The following is a 23,886-nucleotide window of genomic DNA, read 5'->3' as shown; positions in this document are numbered from 1 at the left end:
CGGGCTCCAAGTGGTTACACCTTTAATTTTTCTTTTAAACTAAAATAACAAACTAGGTGTACCTACCTGCTCTGTGCAATGGCATTGGACAGAGCATTACTGATCCTCCTCCTTTTTCTGGGGTCCCCCGCCAGTGCTCTAAGCCCCTCCTCAGGTGAGTGCTCCATCCAATGACACAGACTGGGCGACTCAGCCCCGCCTCATACTCCCTTGCCACAGCATTTCATCGACAATGGCTGCCGCTGCTATCAATCTGCCCAATGAGGAGGGAGTCGGCGGCAGCAGAAGCCGCTGCTCTCGTGCACATCGCTGCATCAGATCGGGCTCAGGGAAGTTTAGGGCCCCTTTCACACTTGTGCGATCTAAAAGTCACGCAATTTTTTTGCCGTGATTTTGACTGCACTTGAAGAAATGCCTGTGTAATCTTGAGGTCTATGGACCTCAAAGCGCATCAAAGTCTGACCATAGTAGTTCAGGGACTACTTTGAAGTCGTTTCGACTCATAGTCACCCATATATGAATGGTACTCATTGGAAATCATGGAGTATGGCTTGCAGTCCCAGGACAAGTCGCACAAGTGTAAAAAAGGTGCCTAAGGGGGGGGAGCTCCTGCAGTACATAAGGTTTTTTTTTTTTTTTTTTTTACCCTATTGCAAGAAAGCCTTAGAGTAAAAAATCTTAAGGCTTTAGAACCACTTTATGGACAACTTGGCGACTAAAAGTTCTCCCATGACTTGTTTAAAGCCCAAGCCCTCTACACCTGTGCTCACCACCCTTCTGGGGCCCCACCCTTGTGAAATAACTCCCCTGCAGTAAAATATATATATATATATATATATATATATATATATATATATATATATATATATATATATATATATATATATATATATATATATATATATATATATATATATATATATATATTTTTTTGTTTTCTAGACTTACCTTTTTTAGAGGTTTTGTCATGTGAGGACTGAGGCTCTTCCAGGGGAGGTGTAGTGATGCAAGCAACTCCCTGTAATCATTACTGTTGCTATCAGTCTTCCTGGTTGAGTGATGCTGGGCTTAATTTAACCCCGGAAGACTGAGCACATTTTATGGCAGAATAATATTACTGCAAGAAGCAGCATTTTTTTTTTTTTTTTTTTTTTAAGATGAATACGATGATAAATAATCCTGGATCAGCTGGCTGATCAGCTTTCTTTCTTCCCACTTTTTTTTTTTTCAGCAGTGGCGTTTCATCTATAATGTAGGACCCTTTAACGGTCCAAATGCTGTTTGAAAGTTTTGAGGGGGCAGGTAAAATGTCAGCAATTCACCCCCTCTTTCTGTCCCTCTCCTGGGAGATGTGGCTGCGCCGACTGAACAGGCACACACCTGGACACTAAGCACATTCAGGAACTGTGATGTTCCTCTGCATAGTAGAAAAAACATTAATATAGACATGGCTGGATCTAGAGGGAGGTTTTGGGGGGCTGTGCACCCCCCCCCCTCCCCAGATTTCAGTTGTGCTCCCCATCCTCCATGGAAGCTGTGCCTGTTGGGCTCTTTCTGGCGTACCTGTACTGTACACAGTCTGATCACAAGCAGTGGTAACACAGCTCCTCTCCCCCCTCCCTCCTCCTCTCACACAGCTCAGATCTATTCTCTTACAGACATCTTATGCTGTACCGCCGTTTTTATCTGGGAACTTTACAGGTCAGAAGTGCAGCATAGCAGGCAGGTACACAGTGTGCAGGTAGAGACTGTCTGAATCGATCTAAGCTATGTGCCATGTAAGAGGAGAAGGGAGGGGGAGAGCAGACAGCTCAGAGCTCACATCGGTCAAACAGAGGAGAAGGAAGAAGGTGGATCCCGTCCAGATTGTCTGCATAAGAATCCAAAGAAAACTGTTTTCCCTCCACAGGTAATTACCTTATTTTTTAACAGGATGCATTTTTCTCAGAGGAGTGGAAAGATTTTTATGTATTACCAGCTCACAGGGAATAGGATGAAGCGGGGAAAAAAAAAAGAAAACCCATACTTCTCTTTAAGGGCCTATTTACACTAGGAACTGCATTTGAATCGCTCAGGAACGCTGTGCGGTTCCTGTGCAATTCACATGCAGTTCTGCACAGTGCAATTTAGACCCCATTCATCTTGAGCAGGGTAAGCTATAGTAGCACCAAAAGTAGTGCATGCGCTACTTATTGAAAATGTTGTATCATGTGAATCTGCTGCGAGCAATTGCACTGCGTTTGCGACATTGTTAACTTTGCACTGACCTCTGCAGCAAATCAGGAGAGCTGTGCAGTTGGAATGTGGTGCAGGAAGCCCCACAGGAACGTGACTTTCTCTCACTGCGTTCTAATGTGAATGGGCCCTTATTCCTAAACTTTCTCTGGGACCATTAAAACATAAAATAGCCCAGGTTTGGGCTTAAGCCCCCATTCACACTAGCGCGACTTGTCAGGCGACTTGGTCGCCTGACAAGTCGCGGTGGGTCGCTCGCCATTCATTAGCACAGGACCCGTTCTAATAGGGGCGGCACAAGTCGCTCCGACTTAGAAAAAGGGTCCTGTACTACTTTGGGGCACCTGGAGGCGACTTGCATTGACTTCAATGATATGAAGTCCGTGCAAGTCACGCCGAGGTCGCGGTGCACGCTGTGCACCGCGACTTCACAGGTCGCCCCACCAAGTCATGTCGCCCCTGTCTGAACGGGGTCTTAAATGTATTGTTATGGTAGTTGTATTCATGTTTTTAAAAAAATATTTTTCTTGGATTATGTTGCTTAGAAGTTTTAGGAGAAATCTTCAATGGTTTTCCTGAGATTTTACACAGATATCCTTGAATGGCCTTATGAAGGCAGAAACAAAAAAATCACATAAAACCTATTTGAGTTTTTCTTACAGGAGTGTTGTGTTTTGTCCCTCCTTAGGCCTTCAGTACCATAAGCGGACAGAGCATTTTGATGAGAAGCCATTTTCCTGCGAAGAGTGTGGTGCCAAGTTTGCTGCAAACTCCACCCTGAAAAACCACCAGCGTCTCCATACAGGGGAACGTCCCTTTGTTTGCAAGCACTGCCATATGACATTCACACAAGCTGCCGCCCTCTCCTACCACACCAAAAAGAAGCATTCTGAAGGTACAGTGGGATCAGTCATTTGATTTATTATAGAAAAGCATTTTATTTTATTTTTTTGGAAAACCCTTAATTCCTATAGCTTACCCTGTTTATAAAGCTGCTCTAGGCAGTTCACTCTACAACAATTATTTTGTGGTTTGCTGCAGTTTTATTTACCATAAACCTGACGCAATCTGTCATTTCAAAGGAGTGATGTAGGAATGCAGCATCATTGTTTTTTTTTTGTTTTTTTTTCCAATTGTTGGCCAATTTTTTTTTTTAAACTAAAAGCAGTTTTTTTGCAGTTCTTAATAATTAGGTCTGTCTGGATCAACCTGCAGTTTGTGTGATGGCATTTTATTGATCACCTATGGATGAACTTTAAGACTCTCAGTGGAGCAAACCCTAATGTGTGAAAATGCTTTTGTTTCGTTACAGGAAAGATGTATGTTTGCCAGTACTGCGATGCCGTCTTTGCACAATCCATAGAGCTGACACGGCATGTCAGGACGCATACAGGAGACAAGCCTTACGTCTGTCGAGAGTGCGGAAAAGGATTCAGCCAGGCCAATGGACTTTCCATTCATCTGCGCACATTCCACAGTAAGCTCTGCTTGTACATTAGCTGCATTAATGGGCTGTATTCTTCCTTGGTCTTTTTTATTCGGCATCTTCCGGCAGTCTGCCTTCGTCTGGGAAGTTTTTTTTTTTTTTTATTGGATATATTTTATACTGGGGGGGGCGCAGCATGAATTAGCAAGAATAAACATTCCTTTCTTCAGTGTTTACATGTTTTGCCGCTAGAGATGTTTTTGCATTTTTCTTGCACAAGTTAAAAAGCACAACTTAAGCCTGAAGATTACTTAAAGCTGTAGTATACTCCGCTATATGACTTTTACCTACAGGTAAGCCTATAGTAAGGCTTACCTGTAGGTACAATTAAAATCTCCTAAACCTGCACGGTTTAGGCGGACTTTCAGAGCTTCTTGCTGGAAAGTGAAACTCCCGCACGCATGCGCGGGTGTGACATCATCACGGATCGGGCCACTCACAGCGCCGGAGCCTCCGAACCAGGAAGAGACGCCGAGAGAGCATGTCAGCTCCCTCAGCGTTGTCCAGACGACCGTGCCGGGGCTTCGTTCTAAAGTAAGCATTTCATAATGCGCTAGTATGCGATGTGTAGAAGGATCCAGGAGACAGGGCTGGAACGATTGTGGAGGGCAGCATCAAGCGCAATGACGTCACAGGACGTGCATTTTTTATTAGTTTAGAATCAGCTGTGAATAATTGCCCTGTAATTATTGCTTTCACTCTGTCCCTTGCAGATTGATATGTCTAATGTGAGTGTGTGTGTGTGTGAGCAATGGGTCACCTATGTTACCCATTGAAGCTAACCAAGCATAGATTGTGCTTAAGTAGCTTCATCCCAAACCACAGAAGCTGGAAGAAATAAATCTCTGAACCCACATATGACGTAATACATGTTGCTTTCATGTTCATTTATGAGGGAGATATCAGGAAACAGGTGTTTGCTGGTCTCCCTCTGCTCTACCCAGCAACACCCACCATGCCCATCTCGGACCCGCAGATGCGACAGCGGTGCCCAGGACATGGAATGGTACAGAGATGTCTTTTAGGCTTGGCAGGTTTAAACCTACTCCCGCCTATGCTAGCAGCTGACAGTATGTTTAAAAGCCCACACTGCTGCCAATATAAGCCTTATGCTGGATGCAGCAAAAAGTTAGTGTATGTTCAGCCAAAACTCTGTTTCTAAGTTTTGAATGGGCTAAAATGCCTGTTACGTTTTTAATACTCTCCAGGCTCTGTTTGAGAGATTCCCCCTCACTTCCTACCCACAACGTTTTCCCAGACAGGAAGTGAGGGAAACGCTCCAACATCAACATAGACAGATAAAAAAAAGCTTTTTTCTTCAGTATAGTAAGGGAAGGATCGGACCCCTGGCAGATTTATATTTCTGTTTATGTCTCTGTTGCAGATTTTCCCTCACTTCCTGTCTGGTAAAACAAATGTAACAGGGACATAAATTGAAAAATAAAACTCTCTAACTGGGCCTATAGTTATACTCTATCCAAAACTAAAAAAAAAAAAAAAAGTTTTGACTCGTAAGACACTTTAAATAGAAATTTGAAGCCACTGGTGTCCTTTGTATGAATAATCTGTGATATGACTTCAATAGCCGTGTTTTTTTCAGTGGACGTTCAAATGATTTTTAATAATGGATATCTCACCTGAATCTTTTCTTTCAGTTTTGATGAAGGGTTTGTTTTTAACTACTCTCTGCAGCTCTGTTGAGAAATGTTTTTTCCTCACATGGTGTGTCGCCAGGACAAAAATCTCCAAAAGGAACTGATTGATCTCTTTTCTTCTCTCCAGACATTGAAGATCCATATGACTGTCAGAAGTGTAGAATGAGTTTCCCAACTTTGGAGGAGAACAGACAACACATTCAGGTTGTACATTCCAAGGAATATCACCCGTGTCCGTCATGTGAGAAGATTTTCAGTGCCCCCTCTCTTCTAGAACGTCACATTGTCACCCATGTTGGGGGGAAGCCTTACAACTGCGATATCTGTGATAAGGCATATCAGGTATGTTGCTTTAACTTTTTACCTTAAGGGGAATTTTTTGTCAGGTAAATGTGAAATTTTAATATTTTGTATTGCCCTTTTAACCACTTACGGACCGCCCACCGTGTATTTACGTTGGTATTTTGACGTTAAATACTGAGGTTATGGCAGCAGATAGCTGCCATAACCCCGGTGTTTTTTTAAACGGCGGGCGGTCCGCTTTAACATAAGGATGGTTCCAGCAGTGGGTTCACCACGGGATTACCCTTATTTGTGGCGGGAGAGGTGTCCCCTCTTCCCGCAACTTCCTGGTCATTTTCCTCGCTTACCAGACCCATTGGTAGCGGGGAAAACAATCCAGTCTGCTCTCCTATCAGGCAGGAATTTGAGTGAGGGCAAGATGGCCTTGGAGGAACGGATCAACGTCATATGTCGCTTCCTAGCAACGGATTTAAAAAGCCCATTTTTTTTTCATCATTACTTTTTTTTTTTTTTTTTTTTCTTTTTTAGTGTAGATGTGAGAGGTTTTTTTTGACACCGGATCTCATATTAAAGAGGTCCTGTCATGCTTATTTCTATTACAAGGGATGTTTACATTCCTTGTGATGGGAATAAAAGTGATCAAAATTAAAAAAAAAAAAAAAAAACTGTATAAAAATAAAAGATAAAATAAATAGGAAAAAAAAAAAAATGAAAGCGCCCCGTCCCCGTTAGTTCGCACGCAGAAGCAAATGCATACTCAAGTTGCGCTTACATATGTAAACAGTGTTCAAACCACACATGTGAGGAATCGCCGCGATTGTTAGAGTGAGAGCAATAATTTGAGCCCTAGACCTGCTCTGTAACTCAAAACTGGTAACCTGTAGAAATTTTTAAAATGTGGCCTATGGGGATTTTTAGGTACCAATAGTTGTCGCCATTCCAAGAGCATGCGCAATTTTGAAGCATGACAAGTTGGGTATCTATTTACTTGGATTATTTTTCACATTATAGGTAAGACCGCTGTTCAAATCCGGTGTGATAAAAAATATTGCAACGATCTCCATTTTATTCTCCAGGGTCTCTGCTAAAAAAAAAATATATATGTTTGGGGGTTCCAAGTAATTTTCTATTAACAAAAAAGCAATAAAAAAGTGTAAAAGAAAAATGGACCTTTAAGTGAGTGACGTTTGACGTTGCTCCGGTCCTCCAAGGGCATAGAGCCATCTTCCCCTCACTTGACTTCTAGCCCATCAGCACAGGGGGATCGGATCTTTTTCCCTGCTACGACGGCTCCAGTAATCCAGGAAAATGACTGGGAAGCAGCAGGAGGGGGGATGGGCACCTCTCCCGCTGCCCATAAATGTGATCCCGTGGCGAATCCGCTGCTGGGACCACCTTTATGCGGACCGCTCGTCTTGTAAAAAAATACTGGGGTTATAACAGCTATCTGCTGCCATAACCCCGGTATTTAATGTCAAAGTAGTGACGTAAATACACAATGGGCGGTCCAGAAGTGGTTAAATTAAATAACATTGAAATAGAAATCTGATTGGCTGCTATGCTTCCTGAGCCCATCACTTTACCATTATTATTCATCAGGCTCAATGTGTATGGGTAAAGCCTCGTACACACGATCAGATTATTGAACGATCTGTCGTCCGTTTTTTGTGGCATGCTAGTCTGATGTGGAAAGTGAAGAGGTTATTTTCATACGAATTTTCCCGTACGACAGAATTCTACTTCAGAAGTGATGTCATGTGTTGGATTGTTTTGTATGCGTTTCGTCTCTGAGCATGCCTAGTCTTGCTCTTAAGATTTTTTTCAGATGAAAACTGTACTAATTAAAAGAAAATCGGACGTTATGTTGACGTACGATAAAAATTTTATAGCCTGCTAATCCAGATTTTGTCGTCTCGACAGCCGATTACGGATTTTCAAAGCACCATACTAACAATCCAAATATTGGCAGATCGTTCATCGGACGAAATTTCCCTTCCGATTTTCATATCGTGTGTATGGCCCTTTAGGCTCAGGACAGCACAGACTGTGCTGCTGGAACTTGGGAACACTTTTGCTATAGTTTCACAGGCTCAGCCTCTAGATAATTTGGTAACCGTATTTCCAGCTGCACAAGATGAATGTGTGTTCTATCAAGTCCCGTGTAATAATGGAATCTATCCTCTTGGGTTTTTCTACAGCAACTGTCTGGCTTATGGTACCATAACCGCACACATCATCCAGACCTGTTTGCTGCTCAGAATCATCGTTCTTCCAAGTTCTCTGCTGCGCAGTGTAGTTCCTGTGAACAGGTTTTCTCCAACACCTCAACACTCCAGAAACACACAAAATTAGAGCATCCCGGTGAGTGTACCACGGTGATTGTTCCAGTACATGCCATTTTCTTGACTATCAGATTATTTCACAATCTAGCTGCATCTATTACTCCTCAACATTGGATGAGATTGCGTGTGTTAGTTTCGCTCTGACTGTTAGGGATCAGGAAAGGTCAGATTCTGTTTGGTCTTTTTTTTGTACTGCCTGTGTTTTCCAAAGGGGAGAAATCCTTTTCCTTGCTATGGTGTCACCAGGGCAACAAGTGAAATGTATTGTCTGTCGTGTCGGACAACAATAAACCCCTCTTATTTTTGTTTTTATTGAGGGAGGAAGGTCTGATGAGTGCTGTTTTAAGTCCTCTCACTTTAAGGTAGTGGCAAGAATGTGGAAATCGAATTAGTTGGGACAAAAACATTAATTAAACCCTGACAAAGCTTCTAACCATTTACTCTATTTTAAAATGTAAGAAAATGTGTATGGTGTGTCATTGTTCATCTTTAAACGAAACAATTTCCATTAGACTGATAGTGATATTTATACTTTGGCTAGGAAATATGGCCCATATGGCAATAGCTTTATTGTCTTTCCTTTGTAGAAAAGGTAATAAATGGCTACTAGTTGCAAAGAAGTTTTCCATTGTCCAGAAATCAAACATGCTTGTTAATTACTCTGTATATGGCTGGGTGGTTATGTGAGATATTTTTGTACATCACATCTCTTGTGACACGCAGACTGTGCGTGGCCAGACTCAGATGGACCTCTCAAAATTACATCCGATTGGATCATTACCCAGTTGCCACCATCGAAACTCAATGCAGGAAGTTACATTCCATTAGTTATGCGTGTATAAGCAAAAAACATAATTGTAATTTTCTCACTAATTGTAAAATTGTGGACAGGTCAGTTCTATGATGTTTAGACTGTGTGAAGTGAAGACTTACTGATATTTTACAGATTCCCTGTGTGCTAACAATAACAACGTGCCTTTCTCTATCGCTCATTGACAGACGTAGTCTTCTTGATTCTCAAGAGCTGGGTTATGTTGTCTCCGCAGGAGTAGGACTAGGCAGAATGACAAAACGTTCTGGCTCCACCCTAGGGGCAGTCCCTGAGGGTATATCCTCCCTCTCTCTGCTACAGGGAATCAGTTTTTTTCTGTCTAGTCAGGAGTAAGGACCTAAGTTCCTTGCTGGGATCTTTTGGTCCTGGCAAGACTTTTTTTCTTTAAGAAAAAGACATTTTTTAGGTAGTTTTCTCCAGTGTTTTTTCCTGTGAGATCTTCAAGCAAAAATGCCGGACTGGGCGACACTTGTGGTCACCCCAGCCGGCCTACGAGCGCGCGCAGACCATGGCATTGCGCTTGGTCGGCCGCGACATATTCAAGTAAGTATGCGGGGCCGGGCGACGGGCTGGATGTTGAGATCCAGTGGTCACCCCGGTTTCTGCCTAAGAGCGCGTGCAGACCAGTGCGCTGAGTCGGCCGCGACGGAGTCCCAGTAAAGGGACTGACTTTGCAAGTTAAAAGCTCGCTTGGACGCCAGGTACCAGAGAGTCGAGGCGTCCACAAACCCCCACCCCGGTGGAGAGGGTATTGTGAAGAGAGGGTGCCTGTCGGTTCGGTATGGTGAGTAAACGTTCCCTTTTTTTCCTCATTATGAGGCAGTATATATTATGGGCCCCTCCATATATGGTCAGTATATATCTGATACTTACAAGTCCCCCTTGTAATACAGCATGTGTTTGTGGGAAGTGGACTTGGTTCAAGAGCTAACACTCTACCCAGCAGACTGTAACATTACAGCAGACATAGGAGGTATAATCCTACCTTATGTGCAGTGTATCTCTGTAGATCCATATGTCACCTCTTAGCAGAGTGCAGGTGGATGTGCTGGGAAGACGATATCGGCGGTCCGCCGCCATTTTGCCGTAGACCAAATGCATGTATGTCCTCAGGTCACGCCGGCCGCCATGTTTTTGGAGTCTTATGTCTCTTCTATGGGGGCGGCCATGTTTTGTGAGCCCAGCTTCCTCGTGGAGGGCTGGGAACGCCGGAAGGCGTACACAGGGGGCGGAGCCACGCCTTCTGCCCGGGAAAAAGCAAACAGCTCCTTCCAGTCTGTGTAAGACAGACGCTGACTGCAGTTTGTTGGAAACTGCACTGCATCGGTTGGTGAGCCTTGGGGGTCCCTCTCTCTCTCTCTGGGATCGAGAAGCAGGTACTCTGAGGGGCGCTATTGCGCTAGGGGGAGACACACAAAAAAAAAAAAAAAAAGAAAAAGTTTTTTTGTTTTTGCTGGCAAAGGTGTCCTGTATTAACATGGACCCTGCCACTCATGTATCTCCTCCGGATCCCCTCGAGGGGTCTGCGGGATCCTCCAGCACCCCACTGACAATTGAATCTTTGTCAGCTATTATGGAAACTTTTGTGTCCCGGGTGGAAGTGGCTTGTCAGGGACAGGGCGCAAGAAAGCGACCCCCGCCTAACCCCTTATTATCTGAAACCTCGGATTCAGACTCTGAGCCTATTTCTGCAGTTGCAGGTACTTCATCTGGTATTGGTGTCTCGTGTACTGTCTCTTCAGACAGTGAGGAGGATGTTTCGGCATCCGCCATAGCCCGAGAGGAAGCGTTGGTAAACGCACTCATTGTATCTGTTCAAGAGACTTTAAGGTTACAGGGTATTCCATCAGAAATAGCTGAAACTGAGATCCCTTTTGGGACTAAAAAGCGCATCAAAGTGGCGAAGGTTTTTCCATTGCCCAAATGTTCTGGCAATCCAATCGAAGAAGAATGGCGTCTGCCAAAACGCACTTTTAATATTTCTAAACGCATTGACAGGCGTTATCCGTTTGAGGAAACCCTTATTAAGAAATGGACAGAACCACCTGTGGTGGATTCACCTATTGCTAGATTGAATAAAGCCACGGTTATTCCTTTAGAAGACGCTCCGTCTTTTAAAGATCCAGTGGATCGCAAGATAGAAGCTATGTCTCGCACCATGTTTTCCTTGATTGGATCAGCTTTCAGACCAATAATTGCTATTGGTCTGGTTTCGCAGGCTGTAACTGAATGGACCAAGTGGTTACGCCGGGACTTAGAAGAAGTCCCTCAGGCGGTATCAGATTTGTTGGAACAAATGATACAGGGGTTACAGTTTGTATGTGATGCGGCGTTAGACGCCACTCCATTATTGGCGCGAGCATCAGTCTCAGCAGTGGTTCTCAGGCGTACACTGTGGCTAAAAGGTTGGTTAGCCGACCAAGGTTCCAAAAAAGCATTGGCTAATATCCCCTTTTCAGGAGAGCGTCTATTTGGAGCCAACTTAGATGAGATCATTAAGGATCTCACCGGTGGAAAAAGCACCTTTTTACCGCAAAATTTTAAAGGTAGAGGAACTCGTCAAAGACGAGGGCCTTCTTTTTCTGCTCACAAGAGGTTTTTTCATCCAGCGGGTGAAAAAACTAAGTCCTCCAAAGCTCCTGCAGGAGGCGTCAGGGGTCGTTGGTCGGGCAAGCAAAAGCCCGCCCCCTCCAGACCTGAAGATAAACCATCCAAAGCCTGAAGGTGCGCCCCCACCCATAACTGGGGTGGGGGGACGTCTTCGCCGGTTCCCGGATCCATGGCTTTCCAGAATCCCGGACAAATGGGTTTGCGAAGTCATAAAGTCAGGGTACAAGATCGAGTTTCGATCTCTCCCACCGGCGCGATTCTTCCCTTCCAATATCCGACTATCTCCGGATCGTTTAGAAGATCTGCGGAGAGCAGTCACAGATCTACTACAACAAGGAGTGGTAGTCCATGTTCCTTGGACAGAACGGTTTCAAGGGTTTTATTCAAACCTGTTTACAATACCCAGGAAAGAGGGCAAAGTGCGTCCAATTCTGGACTTAAGAGCACTCAATTCTTTCGTCAACATAAGAAGATTCAGAATGGAGTCCATTCGCACGGTAGCAGCCTTCCTGCATCCAGGGGATGTCCTAGCGTCCATAGACATCAAGGACGCCTATCTTCACATTCCCATTTTCGCAGGACATCAGCGTTTTCTACGCTTTTCCGTAGAGGAGAACCACTATCAGTTTGTGGCGTTACCTTTCGGTCTCGCCACGGCTCCGCGGGTCTTCACAAAGGTGTTGGCCCCAATGTTGGCACTTCTGCGCCAAAGAGGTATATCGATTCTAGGTTACCTAGACGATCTTCTGCTTCATGCAGAGTCTCCTCAGACCTTGTTACAAAACATAGAAATTACTATGATTTCTTTACAGGAATTCGGGTGGCTGGTGAACCAGCAAAAGTAATTTCTGGTTCCCACCCAGAGGCTCGAATATCTGGGTCTAATTCTAGACACAGTCAGGACAAGAGTTTTCCTTCCGGTAGGGAAACTCCGAAAGATTCAATCAGCAGTCCAGTTGTTACTGTCCAACAGCTGGTCTTCCCTTCGGACTTGCATGAGGGTTCTGGGGTTGATGGTGGCTTCATTCGAAGCAGTCCCATTTGCCCAGTCCCATACCCGAATTCTTCAGCAAGAGATTCTTCTCAGATGGAATCGGAATCCGGAATCCCTGGACAATCAGATACGATTGAGCAAACAGACCAGAGAGTCTCTGGTTTGGTGGCTTCGGTCTCCAATGCTCAGCCAGGGAAAGTCATTTCTGCCAATATATTGGACGATAGTGACCACGGATGCCAGTCTATCCGGATGGGGAGGAATTCTTGGTCAGTTATCTGTCCAGGGACTTTGGTCCCCGGAAGAATCCAGGTTACCGATAAATGTATTGGAACTGAGAGCGATCAGACTTTGTCTGATTCACTGGACCGAGCAGCTCCAGGGCAGCCCGGTTCGGATCCAGTCGGACAATGCCACGGCCGTGGCTTATGTCAATCATCAGGGGGGCACCAAGAGTGTCCGAGCAGCCAAAGAAGTGGCTTGCATTCTTCGCTGGGCGGAACGATTTGTTCCAGCAATCTCTGCGGTGTTCATTCCGGGGGTGGAGAATTGGCAGGCAGATTATCTCAGCCGTCAGACCCTGGATCAGGGGGAATGGTCCCTCCATCCAGACGTTTTCCACCAGTTGTGCCTACGGTGGGGCACCCCGGATGTGGATCTGTTGGCATCACGATTCAACAGGAAAGTTCAGAGATTCGTGGCTCGCTCCCGCGATCCTCTAGCAGAAACCGCAGATGCACTGATCGCCCCGTGGGGGCAATACCAGCTAATATATGCCTTCCCTCCTCTCGCGTTACTGCCAAGACTTCTTCGCAGGGTAGAGGAGGAAGGAATCCCAGTAATCCTGGTAGCTCCGGACTGGCCTCGTCGAGCTTGGTACGCCGACATGGTCAGACTGGTGGCGGACGTCCCATGGAGACTTCCTCTCAGAGAGGATCTACTGTCTCAGGGACCGATCTTCCATCCTGCTTTACGATCGCTGGCTTTAACGGCCTGGCTATTGAGACCCAGGTGCTGAAGGACAAAGGTTTGTCAGCTTCAGTTATTCCTACTCTAGTTGAAGCAAGGAAAGCGACTTCCAGAAAGATTTATCATCGCACATGGAAGTCCTACATTGCATGGTGTGAACCTTTGGGGTTCCGTCCTCGGTCTTATTCGATTAGTCGAATATTGGCTTTTCTGCAACAAGGGGTTGAGCAGAAACTGGCCTTGAGTACTATCAAGGGTCAGGTCTCAGCATTAGCCATCTTCTTTCAGAAGCCTTTGGCTACTCATTCTTTGGTGCGGAATTTCATCCAGGGGGTGCGACATCTGGCTCCGCCAGTGCACGCGCCGTTACCCCCCTGGGATCTTAATTTAGTGTTGTCGGTTCTTCAGAAACCTCCCTTTGAAGATATTAGGGAGATTCCTCTACCCACGTTGTCCCAGAAGGTGGCCTTCTTGGTGGCTATTACTTCTGCACGCAGGGTGTCAGAGCTGGCCGCATTATCTTGTCGTTCACCATATCTGGTGGTTCATAGAGATAAGGTGGTTCTTCGTCCGAATCCATCCTTCCTACCAAAAGTGGTTTCAGAATTTCATCTGAATGAAGAAATTGTATTACCTTCCCTGTGTCCTAAGCCCAGTCATCCTCGGGAATTTGCTTTGCACTCCTTGGATGTGGTCCGGGCGATCAGGGTATACTTGAAAACGACAGACTCGTTTCGCAAGACGGATTCACTTTTTGTGATCCCAGATGGACCCAAAAAGGGGTTGCCTGCATCTGCCGCGACCATTTCCAGATGGATCAGACAGACGGTAGTGCAGGCTTATTCTATTAAGGGTCGGGAGCCCCCGTTCCCTGTTAAGGCGCACTCCACTCGGGCACTTAGTGCGTCATGGGCCTTTCGCCATCAGGCGTCAGTGGTCCAGGTGTGCAAGGCGGCTACCTGGTCGTCGGTGCATACCTTCTCTAAACATTATAAAGTTGATGTAATGGCATCGTCTGATGCCTCATTTGGCCGCAAGGTTTTGCAGGCCGCAATTTGAGGAGACCAGTGGTCTACCTCGAGGGTTTTTTTCCGTTGGAAAATTTTTTCTTTAGCCTCATTCTTTGTTTATAATGAGCCTTTAAAACTTCTAGTTTGGCACCGGTTGGGCCTTCTAGATTGGATTTGATTTTGTCAATCCCACCCCTCATTTGTGGCACTGCTTCTGGATGTCCCAGCTCTTGAGAATCAAGAAGACTACGTCTGTCAATGAGCGATAGAGAAAAATGGATTTTTGTAAGAACTTACCGTAAAATCCTTTTCTCTTAAGCTCATTGACAGACGTAGTACCCGCCCCTCTATCATTGAGTTGGGTTGGGTTAAATTCTCTGTACTGCTTTAAACAGAACTGATTCCCTGTAGCAGAGAGAGGGAGGATATACCCTCAGGGACTGCCCCTAGGGTGGAGCCAGAACGTTTTGTCATTCTGCCTAGTCCTACTCCTGCGGAGACAACATAACCCAGCTCTTGAGAATCAAGAAGACTACGTCTGTCAATGAGCTTAAGAGAAAAGGATTTTACGGTAAGTTCTTACAAAAATCCATTTTTTCCATTTCAGATGGGAAGGGGTATGATTGTGAAAAATGTAAGCAGACCTTCCCCACGCCTGCCGCACTACAAGTCCACATCAAATGCAAACACTCAGGTAACCGTTTCCATAACGAAAATTTCAGATGAGCTAGAAAATGTAGTGTGAGTGATGGAAGTGTCTGTTTATAGCCTGCACAGGTAACAAGGACATATAAATAAGAAAAGCCAGGTCACATGACCTGCCTGTCATATGATCAGCCTCTCTAATCACAGCATTTTTTTTTGCAACATTAGAAGTAACTCCATAGGACACCGCAGGCTCAACATCACAGTCTGTATTTTATATTTTATGAATGCTATATTAAAGCATAAGTAAACCCCCCCAAAAAAAACAACAAAAATGTAACATATGGCAGCTTAATAATCCTTAAAGTGGTTCTAAAGCCCTAAGGTTTTTCACCTTAATGCATTAGGGGGAAAAAGCTTCTGTGGGGGCATGGCTTAGCAATGGAGGAGTAAGGACGCACCTCATGGAGCTCTGCACAGGCTGGCAACGGGATCACCTCGAACAGCCTCTCACTCAGCCTATACTTACATGCCCAGTGACTGGATTAACCCGCAGACGCCTGGGGAGGCTAGGAGTCGGGACTTCTCTCATTATTTCCTCCGTCAGCAGCCCTTTACATCTCCGGCCGTTCCATCCAAGATGGCGCCGCCACCATCAAGCTCCGCCAGTAAGCCGTCAAAGAAAGGAACTGCCATGCTGGTGGCTCCCCTGGGAGGCAGCACACCCCATAACAGCCGAGCGGACTCATCGTTCATTTCCCCTGATATTCCGAAGTGCAGACTCCCCCCTTGGATCCACGGACTTGCAGGGGGCGGACGTGCAACTGGAGGGGGCACTCAGGGAGCTTTTAGTGGACTTTCCCACTATGCAGCATATCCGGGAAATGGCAGCTATAACTCCAACTCCACAGAGGCTAGACTATCTGCCTTCGAAACTGACCAACATGAGGTGGCCTTTTTTTGACATACAGCTGCGACTGGATGACAGTGAAAATCGTAACAGATGCAACAATTTGCGTCTCAGAGGAATACCAGAAGCCACCATGGGACCTGACTTGCGCTCCAAGGTCGGTGCCCTCCTTAACCAATTCCTGGGTAGACCACTGGAAACGGAGCTGGAACTGGACCGAGTTCACAGGGTGCAAGGGGCCCGCACAGTATCCCCAGCACCTCAGGCTTCGGGGTCGGCAACTCCCCCTCGTGATGTTCTATGTAAAGTGCATTTTTTCACTATCAAAGAGGAAATCCTTCGCCAAGCATGGACTAAGTGCCCCCTAGATTTCGATGGAGGCCTCCATACACATCTACCCTGATGTGTCAAGGCACTCCAGGGCAATGAGGGTGTTGTTGCGCCCATTACTTGAAGTCATTCGCTCAGCAGAGGCGACCTACCGCTGGGGTCATCCCTTTCATCTTATTGTTAAGAAACAAGGCTCTGTTTTTTACCTACGTACTCCAGATCAGATGCCGGTCCTCTTTACTTTTTTGAACAAACCTGCTGTATCAGATCCTGACTGGCTTGCCTTTCTTCTATGCCTAGAGGCTTTTGTTATTCCCCCTGCAGGCCCACAGCGGAACTGAAGGAGGCCACGTTCCAGACCACCTGGCCGGGATCCTCGCAGATCTACCTCGGCAGCCCTGGAGGATTAAGTGGCACAGCCCTTTTGGGGCCAAGAAGTGCTTCCCTGGCGCGCCTTGATCAAGTTGAACTGTGACTATGCTTTCTCACACTAATGCTCTAGTCTAGATAGTCACTTTATGCTTGCTAATTCCCATTTTGTACTCTCACCGTTTATACTGAAGGTGTTGTGGCGTGTCCCCCTCCCGCCACCCGAAGGCTCTCCTACTTTCTTTTATCTCTTCCCTCTCTCTCCTTTCCTTCCCTTTCCTCCCCACCCCCCCCTTTCTTCCCCTTTCCTTCCCCCCCCCCTTTCTTCCCCTTTCCTTCCCACCCCCCCCCCCTTTCTTCCCCTTTCCTTCCTCTTCATTCTTTCCCTCCCCACTTCCCTCCTCCTATCTCTAGTTCAGGGCCTTGGAGTGATGGGACTGGCCAAAGATTAACACGCTGTACTGTATATGTTCGGAATTGCCCTCACAATTGGCTTTTATGAGCTGCGGGACTGGGAACACCTGGTTTGTCACTTGATTTGTACTCTCAGGTGGTCTCTTCCCCTCTAGCGCCCCCTTGTTACCCCCCCCCCCGTGGTGCTCTTGCGGTAGGGGTAATGGTTTAGGGTGGCGCCTGGGGCCCCTTGGATCCTGAGGTGCCCTTCCTTGTGATGGTCTTTTGACCGTGCGACTGTCAGCCCTTGGGCCTGTTAGGATGGAGACCCCGGTTGCCCCCCTATTTCTGCCCTGGTGTTTCTTCAAAGATTCAAAGATTTCACCTTTACCAAGGTTTTGACCGTCCTGCTGTTCCGGACTTCTGCATCTCCATCCTTTACTGTTACACGTTCCTAACCACCCCCCTGGTTAGGGCGACTCCCTAGCGGGTTGTTATCTACAGCATCCAGCTAGGGACCCTTGTTGCTTGTTGCTATTTAGATTTCTCACTATTCTATCCCTCTTCTCCACCTGCATTCTTTTCTCCCTTCTCTGGCTTTTTTCCTTCTTTGCTTTTCACACATCTGTTTCCCCTTCTAGGTTTCTCTCTTACACTCTGTGGTCCTGCCTTTTCTCTCGTGTCCTCTTTCCACTGGCTCCCATCTTCCTATTCCTTTTTCCATCTCCTCTGTGAGGGCTCTGTGCCCTCTGTCTTGGGCTCCTGCTCGGGCCCCCCCCCCCTCCGCCCTCCCGTCGCCAACTGCAGCCTTGCGTGACCCCTTTCCAATGGATCTACTAAAAAAACCTTTCTCTAGGCTAGGGGCCTAAATGGCCCGGAGAAGCGCTCACGTTTGCTGGCTGATTTGCGGTGGTCCAAAACACAGATTGCTTTCCTCCAGGAAACACACTTTAGGTGTGACAACGTCCCCAGGTTATGCAATAGAGACTTCCCATTGGTGTATCACAGCTCCTCACCTATTTCAAATGCAAAGGGGGTTAGCATTCTACTTGCTAAATCTGTTCCATGGACCTTCGGTGCAGTGCAGCCGGACGCTCAGGGTCTTTTTATATTGCTAAAGGGGAGGATTGGGGATGTTCAAGTTACCTTTGCCAATGTCTATATCCCCAACTCTGGGCATGCCCAGTTCCTACGGGACTTGCTCCTGATTCTCTTGGAGTTTCAAGAGGGACTCTTAGTCTTTGGCAGAGACCTTAATTTTGTGATGGACCCTCATTTAGATGTCTCTCGGGGTTCCTCTCATCTATACTACGCCTGTCTGAAAAGGATGAAGGCAGACTTGCTTCTTCTCAACCTCATTGACGCCTGGAGACTACTGTATCCCCCAAGCTTGGGGCTATTGTTATTTCTCTCAGGTGCACCATACTTACTCCCGTCTTGCCTACCTTTTTAATACCTCACAGGGATCTTACTAGAGTGATCTCCGCACAAATTGATGCCATCTACCTCTCGGACCACGCACCCATTCACCTGACCCTTCGTATAGACCCAGCGAACTTTAGCCTCCCCCCCTCTTGGAGGCTGAATGAAGCCTTACGGCAGTGTACTGCGTTACGGTCTTCTCCATCGGCCTATTATGCCACCAACATGGACTCGGTCGACAACCCTCTTGTGCTCTGGGAAGCGCATAAACCTGTGATAAGGGGCCTATTGATACAACTGGGCTCAAGACTGAAGCAAGAGCGCTCTAAGCACACGGAAAACCTCTTGTTTAAGCTGCAGAAGTTGGAGGGTGCTCATAAGGCTACCCTGGCGCGCTCCACTTATCGGGAGCTGGTTAGGGCCCGCAAGGAATTGTGGTCTCTACTTTTCCATAGGACCAAACAGAAACTGGCTTGGTCGATGCAAACCATGTTTGAATTCTCTAACAAGCCGGGAACCTTCATCCCCTCTATCACAACCCCTGGGGGCAGGAAGTTGACTGCTTCCAGTGATATGGCAGCGACATTTTGCACCTATTTTCAGGAGCTCTATGGTTTTGCGGGGGCTACCACCCTAGCATCGCCTCAGCCTACTTTAACCTCTTTTCAATCCTATATAATGGCATCGGGTATGCCATCCCTCTCGTCTGAGGCGAGAAGGAAGTTGGAGGAGCCCTTCACGATTGAGGAGCCAAGCTTGCTCTATCTAACTCCAAACCCAAGAAGGCCTCAGGACATGATGGTTTCACCCCGATTTATTATAAGACCTTCTTCGAAACCCTTTCACCCCACATGGTTGTGGCACTCAACTCGATTAAAGATGGCCACCCTTTACCCGTTGATTCTCTAAAACACATATCTCTTTGATTCCCAAGGAGGGTAAAGACTTATCTAAGTGCGCTAACTTCCGCCCCATTGCGCTCCTTAACGCGGATCTCAAACTGTTTGCAAGGGTCCTGGTGAACAGACTTATCCGATATATTCCCCACTGGATACATGGGGACCAGGCAGGGCTTTTGTCCCTTTGCGAGAGCCCCGCTATAATACCATTCAGGTACTAAATTTAATTCACTCTGCCGGGTCTTCTAGATCCCCCCCCTTCTCCTGCTATCTATGGATGCGGAGAAGGCTTTTGACAGTCAATTGTTCCTTCGAGCTACTCTGTCTCTATATTGGACTGGGACCTTCCATGCTGTTCTGGATCCTCTCACTTTACTCTCGTTCCTCAGCAGCGATCAAGGTCAATGACGTGCAGTCAGACTCCTTTGAGATCCTGAATGGCACCCGTCAGGGATGTCCGCTTTCCCCTCTGGTCTTCATCCTCACCCTGGAGTCCCTTCTGTGCACCATCCAGGGGAGGACGGAGATCACAGGTTATTGAAAGCCCTCTGGGGTCCACAAGGTTGCTGCTTTCGCCGACAATTTGATTTTTTTCTTGACTTATCCTCTCACATCTCTCCCTAACTTAGTGCAAGCCCTTAAACAATATGGTGTTCTCTCGTTCTTTTGTATCAACTTTTCCAAGTCCTTTACTCTTCCTGTTTCTCTAGACCGTGCCACAACGGAGAGAGTCTACGAGCGGTGTGTTCATTTCGGCTGGCCTCCGACTCAATTCGATATCTGGGAGTGAACACTACGCCCAATTCTGATGCCCTATATGCGGATAACTTTGCCCCCCCTTCTCTCGCAAGTTAAGTCTGACCTTGCCTATTGGCACTCTCTCACTCTTACCTGGTTTGGTCGGTGCAGCGCGCTTAAAATGACCATTTTACCAAAAATCCTAAACTTGATGCAAGCCTTCCCTGTGGGACTCTATTTACCAAAATCTAGCGGAGGCCTTGGTCTCCCAAACTTGAAAGCCTACCACAGAGTGGTTCATTTAACCAGATTGACTGGTACTGCCATGCTGAGGCCAAAAGGTGGGTGGCCATGGAGTTGGAGGATTCAGGCAACACGGCGAAGAGCTGGCCCTGGATCACGCCGTTGATCCTAAGAGAATTGAGTGGACACCCCACCCTGGGCAGCACACTTTCGATCGTAAAGCCCCGTACACACGTACCGATCGTCGGCCGAACGATCGGCCGTCTTTTGTCCAGGGCTGTCCTGTCCGCTGAAAAGTGCAAAAGACTGCACACAAATTTTGTCGGCCAACAACAGCCGACTGCAGAAATGTCATGTGATGGTTAACTTTCCGTGTCTTTTTCTCTGAGCATGCCCAGTCTTGCAAATCTGCTGATTGTCGGCCGAATTCTGTACTGACTGACGCACAATCGGCCGTTCTGTTGTCGGCCTACAAAAATTTTAATGCCTGCACGACAGATTCTGTTCGGCCGAAAATGCGCTGTCGGAAGAATCATACTAACAAGCCTACAATCGGCCGATTGGTCGGCGGCCGAATATTTGCGGCCGACAATCGGTACGTGTGTACGGGGCTTTAGAGAGGCTTTCCTCCACTCTGGGGTCTCGCCAATGGTGCCAATCCTGGGTAACCCAGATTTTCCTCCTGGCCTCGAGGGCCCGCAGTTTCTTGAACTGATCACGAGGAACCGACTGCATCTTTGGGACTTTCTTGGAGATGATGGTCCCCCTTGGACTTCTGGAGCAGTCTTCAGCTCCAACATTTTATCCATGGCTGTCTGTCGCCCGGGTGTCGCTCGCTAACTGACAGAGTTGGAGCGTATTTGCCATAGCAGAAACCCGATCCGTCATAGTCTCTCTATTATGTATACTGCCTTGATCAGCCCACCACCGGACTTCTTCCCTCTGTTTCTGGAGCATTGGGAATCTGACCTTCACACTAAATTCATGGAAGTCCAGAAAGAAAAGATTCACCATTTCGCACATAAATCGTCGATTGCCACAAATGTCCAAGAAACAGGTTACAAGGTTCTCACGATGTGGTATAGGGTACCCTCACTATAAAATGATAAATGCTGGTGGTGTGAACTGGAACGGGAGACTTTGTTCCACATCTCTTTTGGGAATGCCCAAAAATTAAACCATTCTGGCATTCAGTGTCTGACACCATCAAACGCCTAACTAACGTAGACCTAGCTGATGACCCGGCAGCGTGTCTGCTCCATCTCACTCGAAGGCCTATCAAAAAATACAAGGCATCCCTCACTATACAGCTGTTGAACGCAGCGAAGGCGTGTATACCCCTTTGCTGGAGATCACCTGTTCCACCCGCGAGGTCTCTTTGGTACTCCAAGGTTAATGAAATCAGAGATATGATAATGAACTCTTCCATGACAAGTGGGGACCATGGCCTCACTTTACCTTTACGGATGACTATCAGCGGGAGGTGTCGCGGCTGGGCCGAGGGATGGGGGGACATGGGGGGCTGTATGTGAGGGGCCTTCCTTCGTTCCTTTACCGCTTTTTCTACCCCTCTTTATCTTTTATATTCGCTTCTCCCTTTCTTTCTACACACTCACTCTAACTACCTGTGTTTGCAAATTCTCTTTGCTTTATACTTAGAATTTGCACTGCCATTAAGTTCTCTATGAACAATTCACCGTGACTTTTTCAGGCTATTTTGATTAGTCTCGTTTTTACCATTTACGGTTTGGGGGTCTGGTCCCGCCGGTGGCCATGTAGGTCCCCGGCTATTATTATTGTTATATATACTAATTGGTTGTCAACTACCTATCACTTTGTTGTGTAATTGGTATCTCGGCAAGGTGTACGCCTTTAAATTTTATTCTTTCTAAGCCATTATACTGCTTTACCTCTGAAGACTTGTATTGTTATGCGGACTATTTATAATGTGAATCTACCATTGTATACCATGTTATGTGCCTTCCTCTACTTTGCCATTGCACTTGTTTGTAACACAACCTTCAATAAATAAAGAAATTGCAAAAAAAAAAAAAGCTTCTGTACTGCAAAATCCCCACCCTAATACTTCCCGCTGTTGTCAAATGCTGTGCTGAGCGGGGAGCAGGGCCGAGCCACCCGCTCTGTCAATAGACTCAGACAGGGCAGGCTCGAGAGCGAGCACTTGCCAAAGAGGAGGAGCCTGGAGTGCCGGAGGTGAACTCCAGAAGAAGAGGATCAGGGCTGTTCTGTGCAAAACCATAGCACAGAGCAGCTAGGTATGGCCTGTTCATTATTTATTTATTTAAATCAAAGCTTTAATATCACTTTAAATATGGTGACTGTTGCACTAGTTCCTTTTTTTTTCCTTTTTATTTTCACCTGGTGATCTGGCCACTACAGCTGAGCTACCCTTGCATTGCAGTATGATCAATTTGTGGAGAGAGTAGTGTTAGATGCAAAAGCAGTGAGCACTTTTTTTTCACATGCTTGCCCATCACACTAGTGAGCACTGTGTTCCACTAGAGTCACTCAAAACTATCTGCTTGTCAAATGCTGAAATAAGTGGGCTAATTTGCTAATCCACTCGTGTGCAGATAATTCAAGTGAATTTGAATTTGAATTTCATTTTATAATTGGATAATTGAAAGTGAATATTCACCCAAATTATTGTGTGAAGATTTTACTCCTTTTATTAATCAGCCTCAAGATATCCTCCACATATACTGTAGGTAGTGAAATGTTTCAATAAGTGGAGAACTGCAAAGCAAGAAGCAATAGGGCATCTAGTGTTTTTTTTTTTTTTTTTTTCCTTTCTTTCTTATATCAGTTATATCAGTTATACTGCTGCCTAGAGGAGATTGGACACTGACAAAGCTGTTTGTTGGCCAGGCTAACCCGTCCCACTCTCACATGTTGGTTTTGTTTTGCTAATGGCTAATGCTAGTAGGAGAATGAATAGCTTCTCTCCTTACAGAGAAACTAACCCTCTTTACTAGCCTTTTTTTCTTTCTTTCAACCAAGCTATTTTGCTTACTGCAGAGCTGAGAGTGCTCTTTTGCACAGTCTTTCCAGGTCAGCCAGTACTCGGCACAGCCTTGGAGAATGCTCACCAGAGGGGCGAAGACTTTCTGGCATGGCATGAGTTACTGGGTCCTGTTGGGAACTCTCCAGTATGTGTATTGTGTTTCTCTTCCACAGTTCACCATCCTGACCATCACTTCAGCAGGTTGCTTTGGCTTTGCCTTTATTTATGGAGCCTGGCTTGTTTTACCATGCCTTCTTAACCCTGACATGGTTAATGTCAGAGCATCGTAAGCCGTGACAGATTTACTTGAGTCAACGATGTAGTAGCATCCAGGGGCTGCAGTTTCACGCTGCTTCCAACTTGCCAACATCTGTGCAGCATCTAACAGACCTTTACACCTTGACTCCCCTCCTTTCTCAGGGCGTCATTGCCATTGTTCCTGGGGACAGAAATGTTTTAAGGTCTGAAAGTTATGA

At 46.3% G+C, this 23,886-nt stretch overlaps 1 protein-coding gene across 1 annotated transcript in view; it reads left to right on the top strand.

The window, feature by feature from the left end:
- Positions 1–23,886, top strand: part of ZBTB40 (zinc finger and BTB domain containing 40) — an 80,786-nt gene that overhangs the window by 44,373 nt on the left and 12,527 nt on the right. The window contains exons 12-16 of the mRNA XM_082273186.1: positions 2,924–3,130; positions 3,548–3,712; positions 5,504–5,718; positions 7,878–8,040; positions 15,044–15,130. Coding sequence (XP_082129312.1) covers positions 2,924–3,130; positions 3,548–3,712; positions 5,504–5,718; positions 7,878–8,040; positions 15,044–15,130 — 837 coding nt within the window. The remainder of the gene's footprint in view (positions 1–2,923; positions 3,131–3,547; positions 3,713–5,503; positions 5,719–7,877; positions 8,041–15,043; positions 15,131–23,886) is intronic.

This window comes from Pelophylax lessonae (genome assembly GCF_965119305.1).
Source record: "Pelophylax lessonae genome assembly, chromosome: 12".
NCBI lineage: Eukaryota > Metazoa > Chordata > Amphibia > Anura > Ranidae > Pelophylax > Pelophylax lessonae.
The sequence above is the reverse complement of the archived record's forward strand: the minus strand, read 5'-3'. Positions and strand labels throughout refer to the sequence as shown.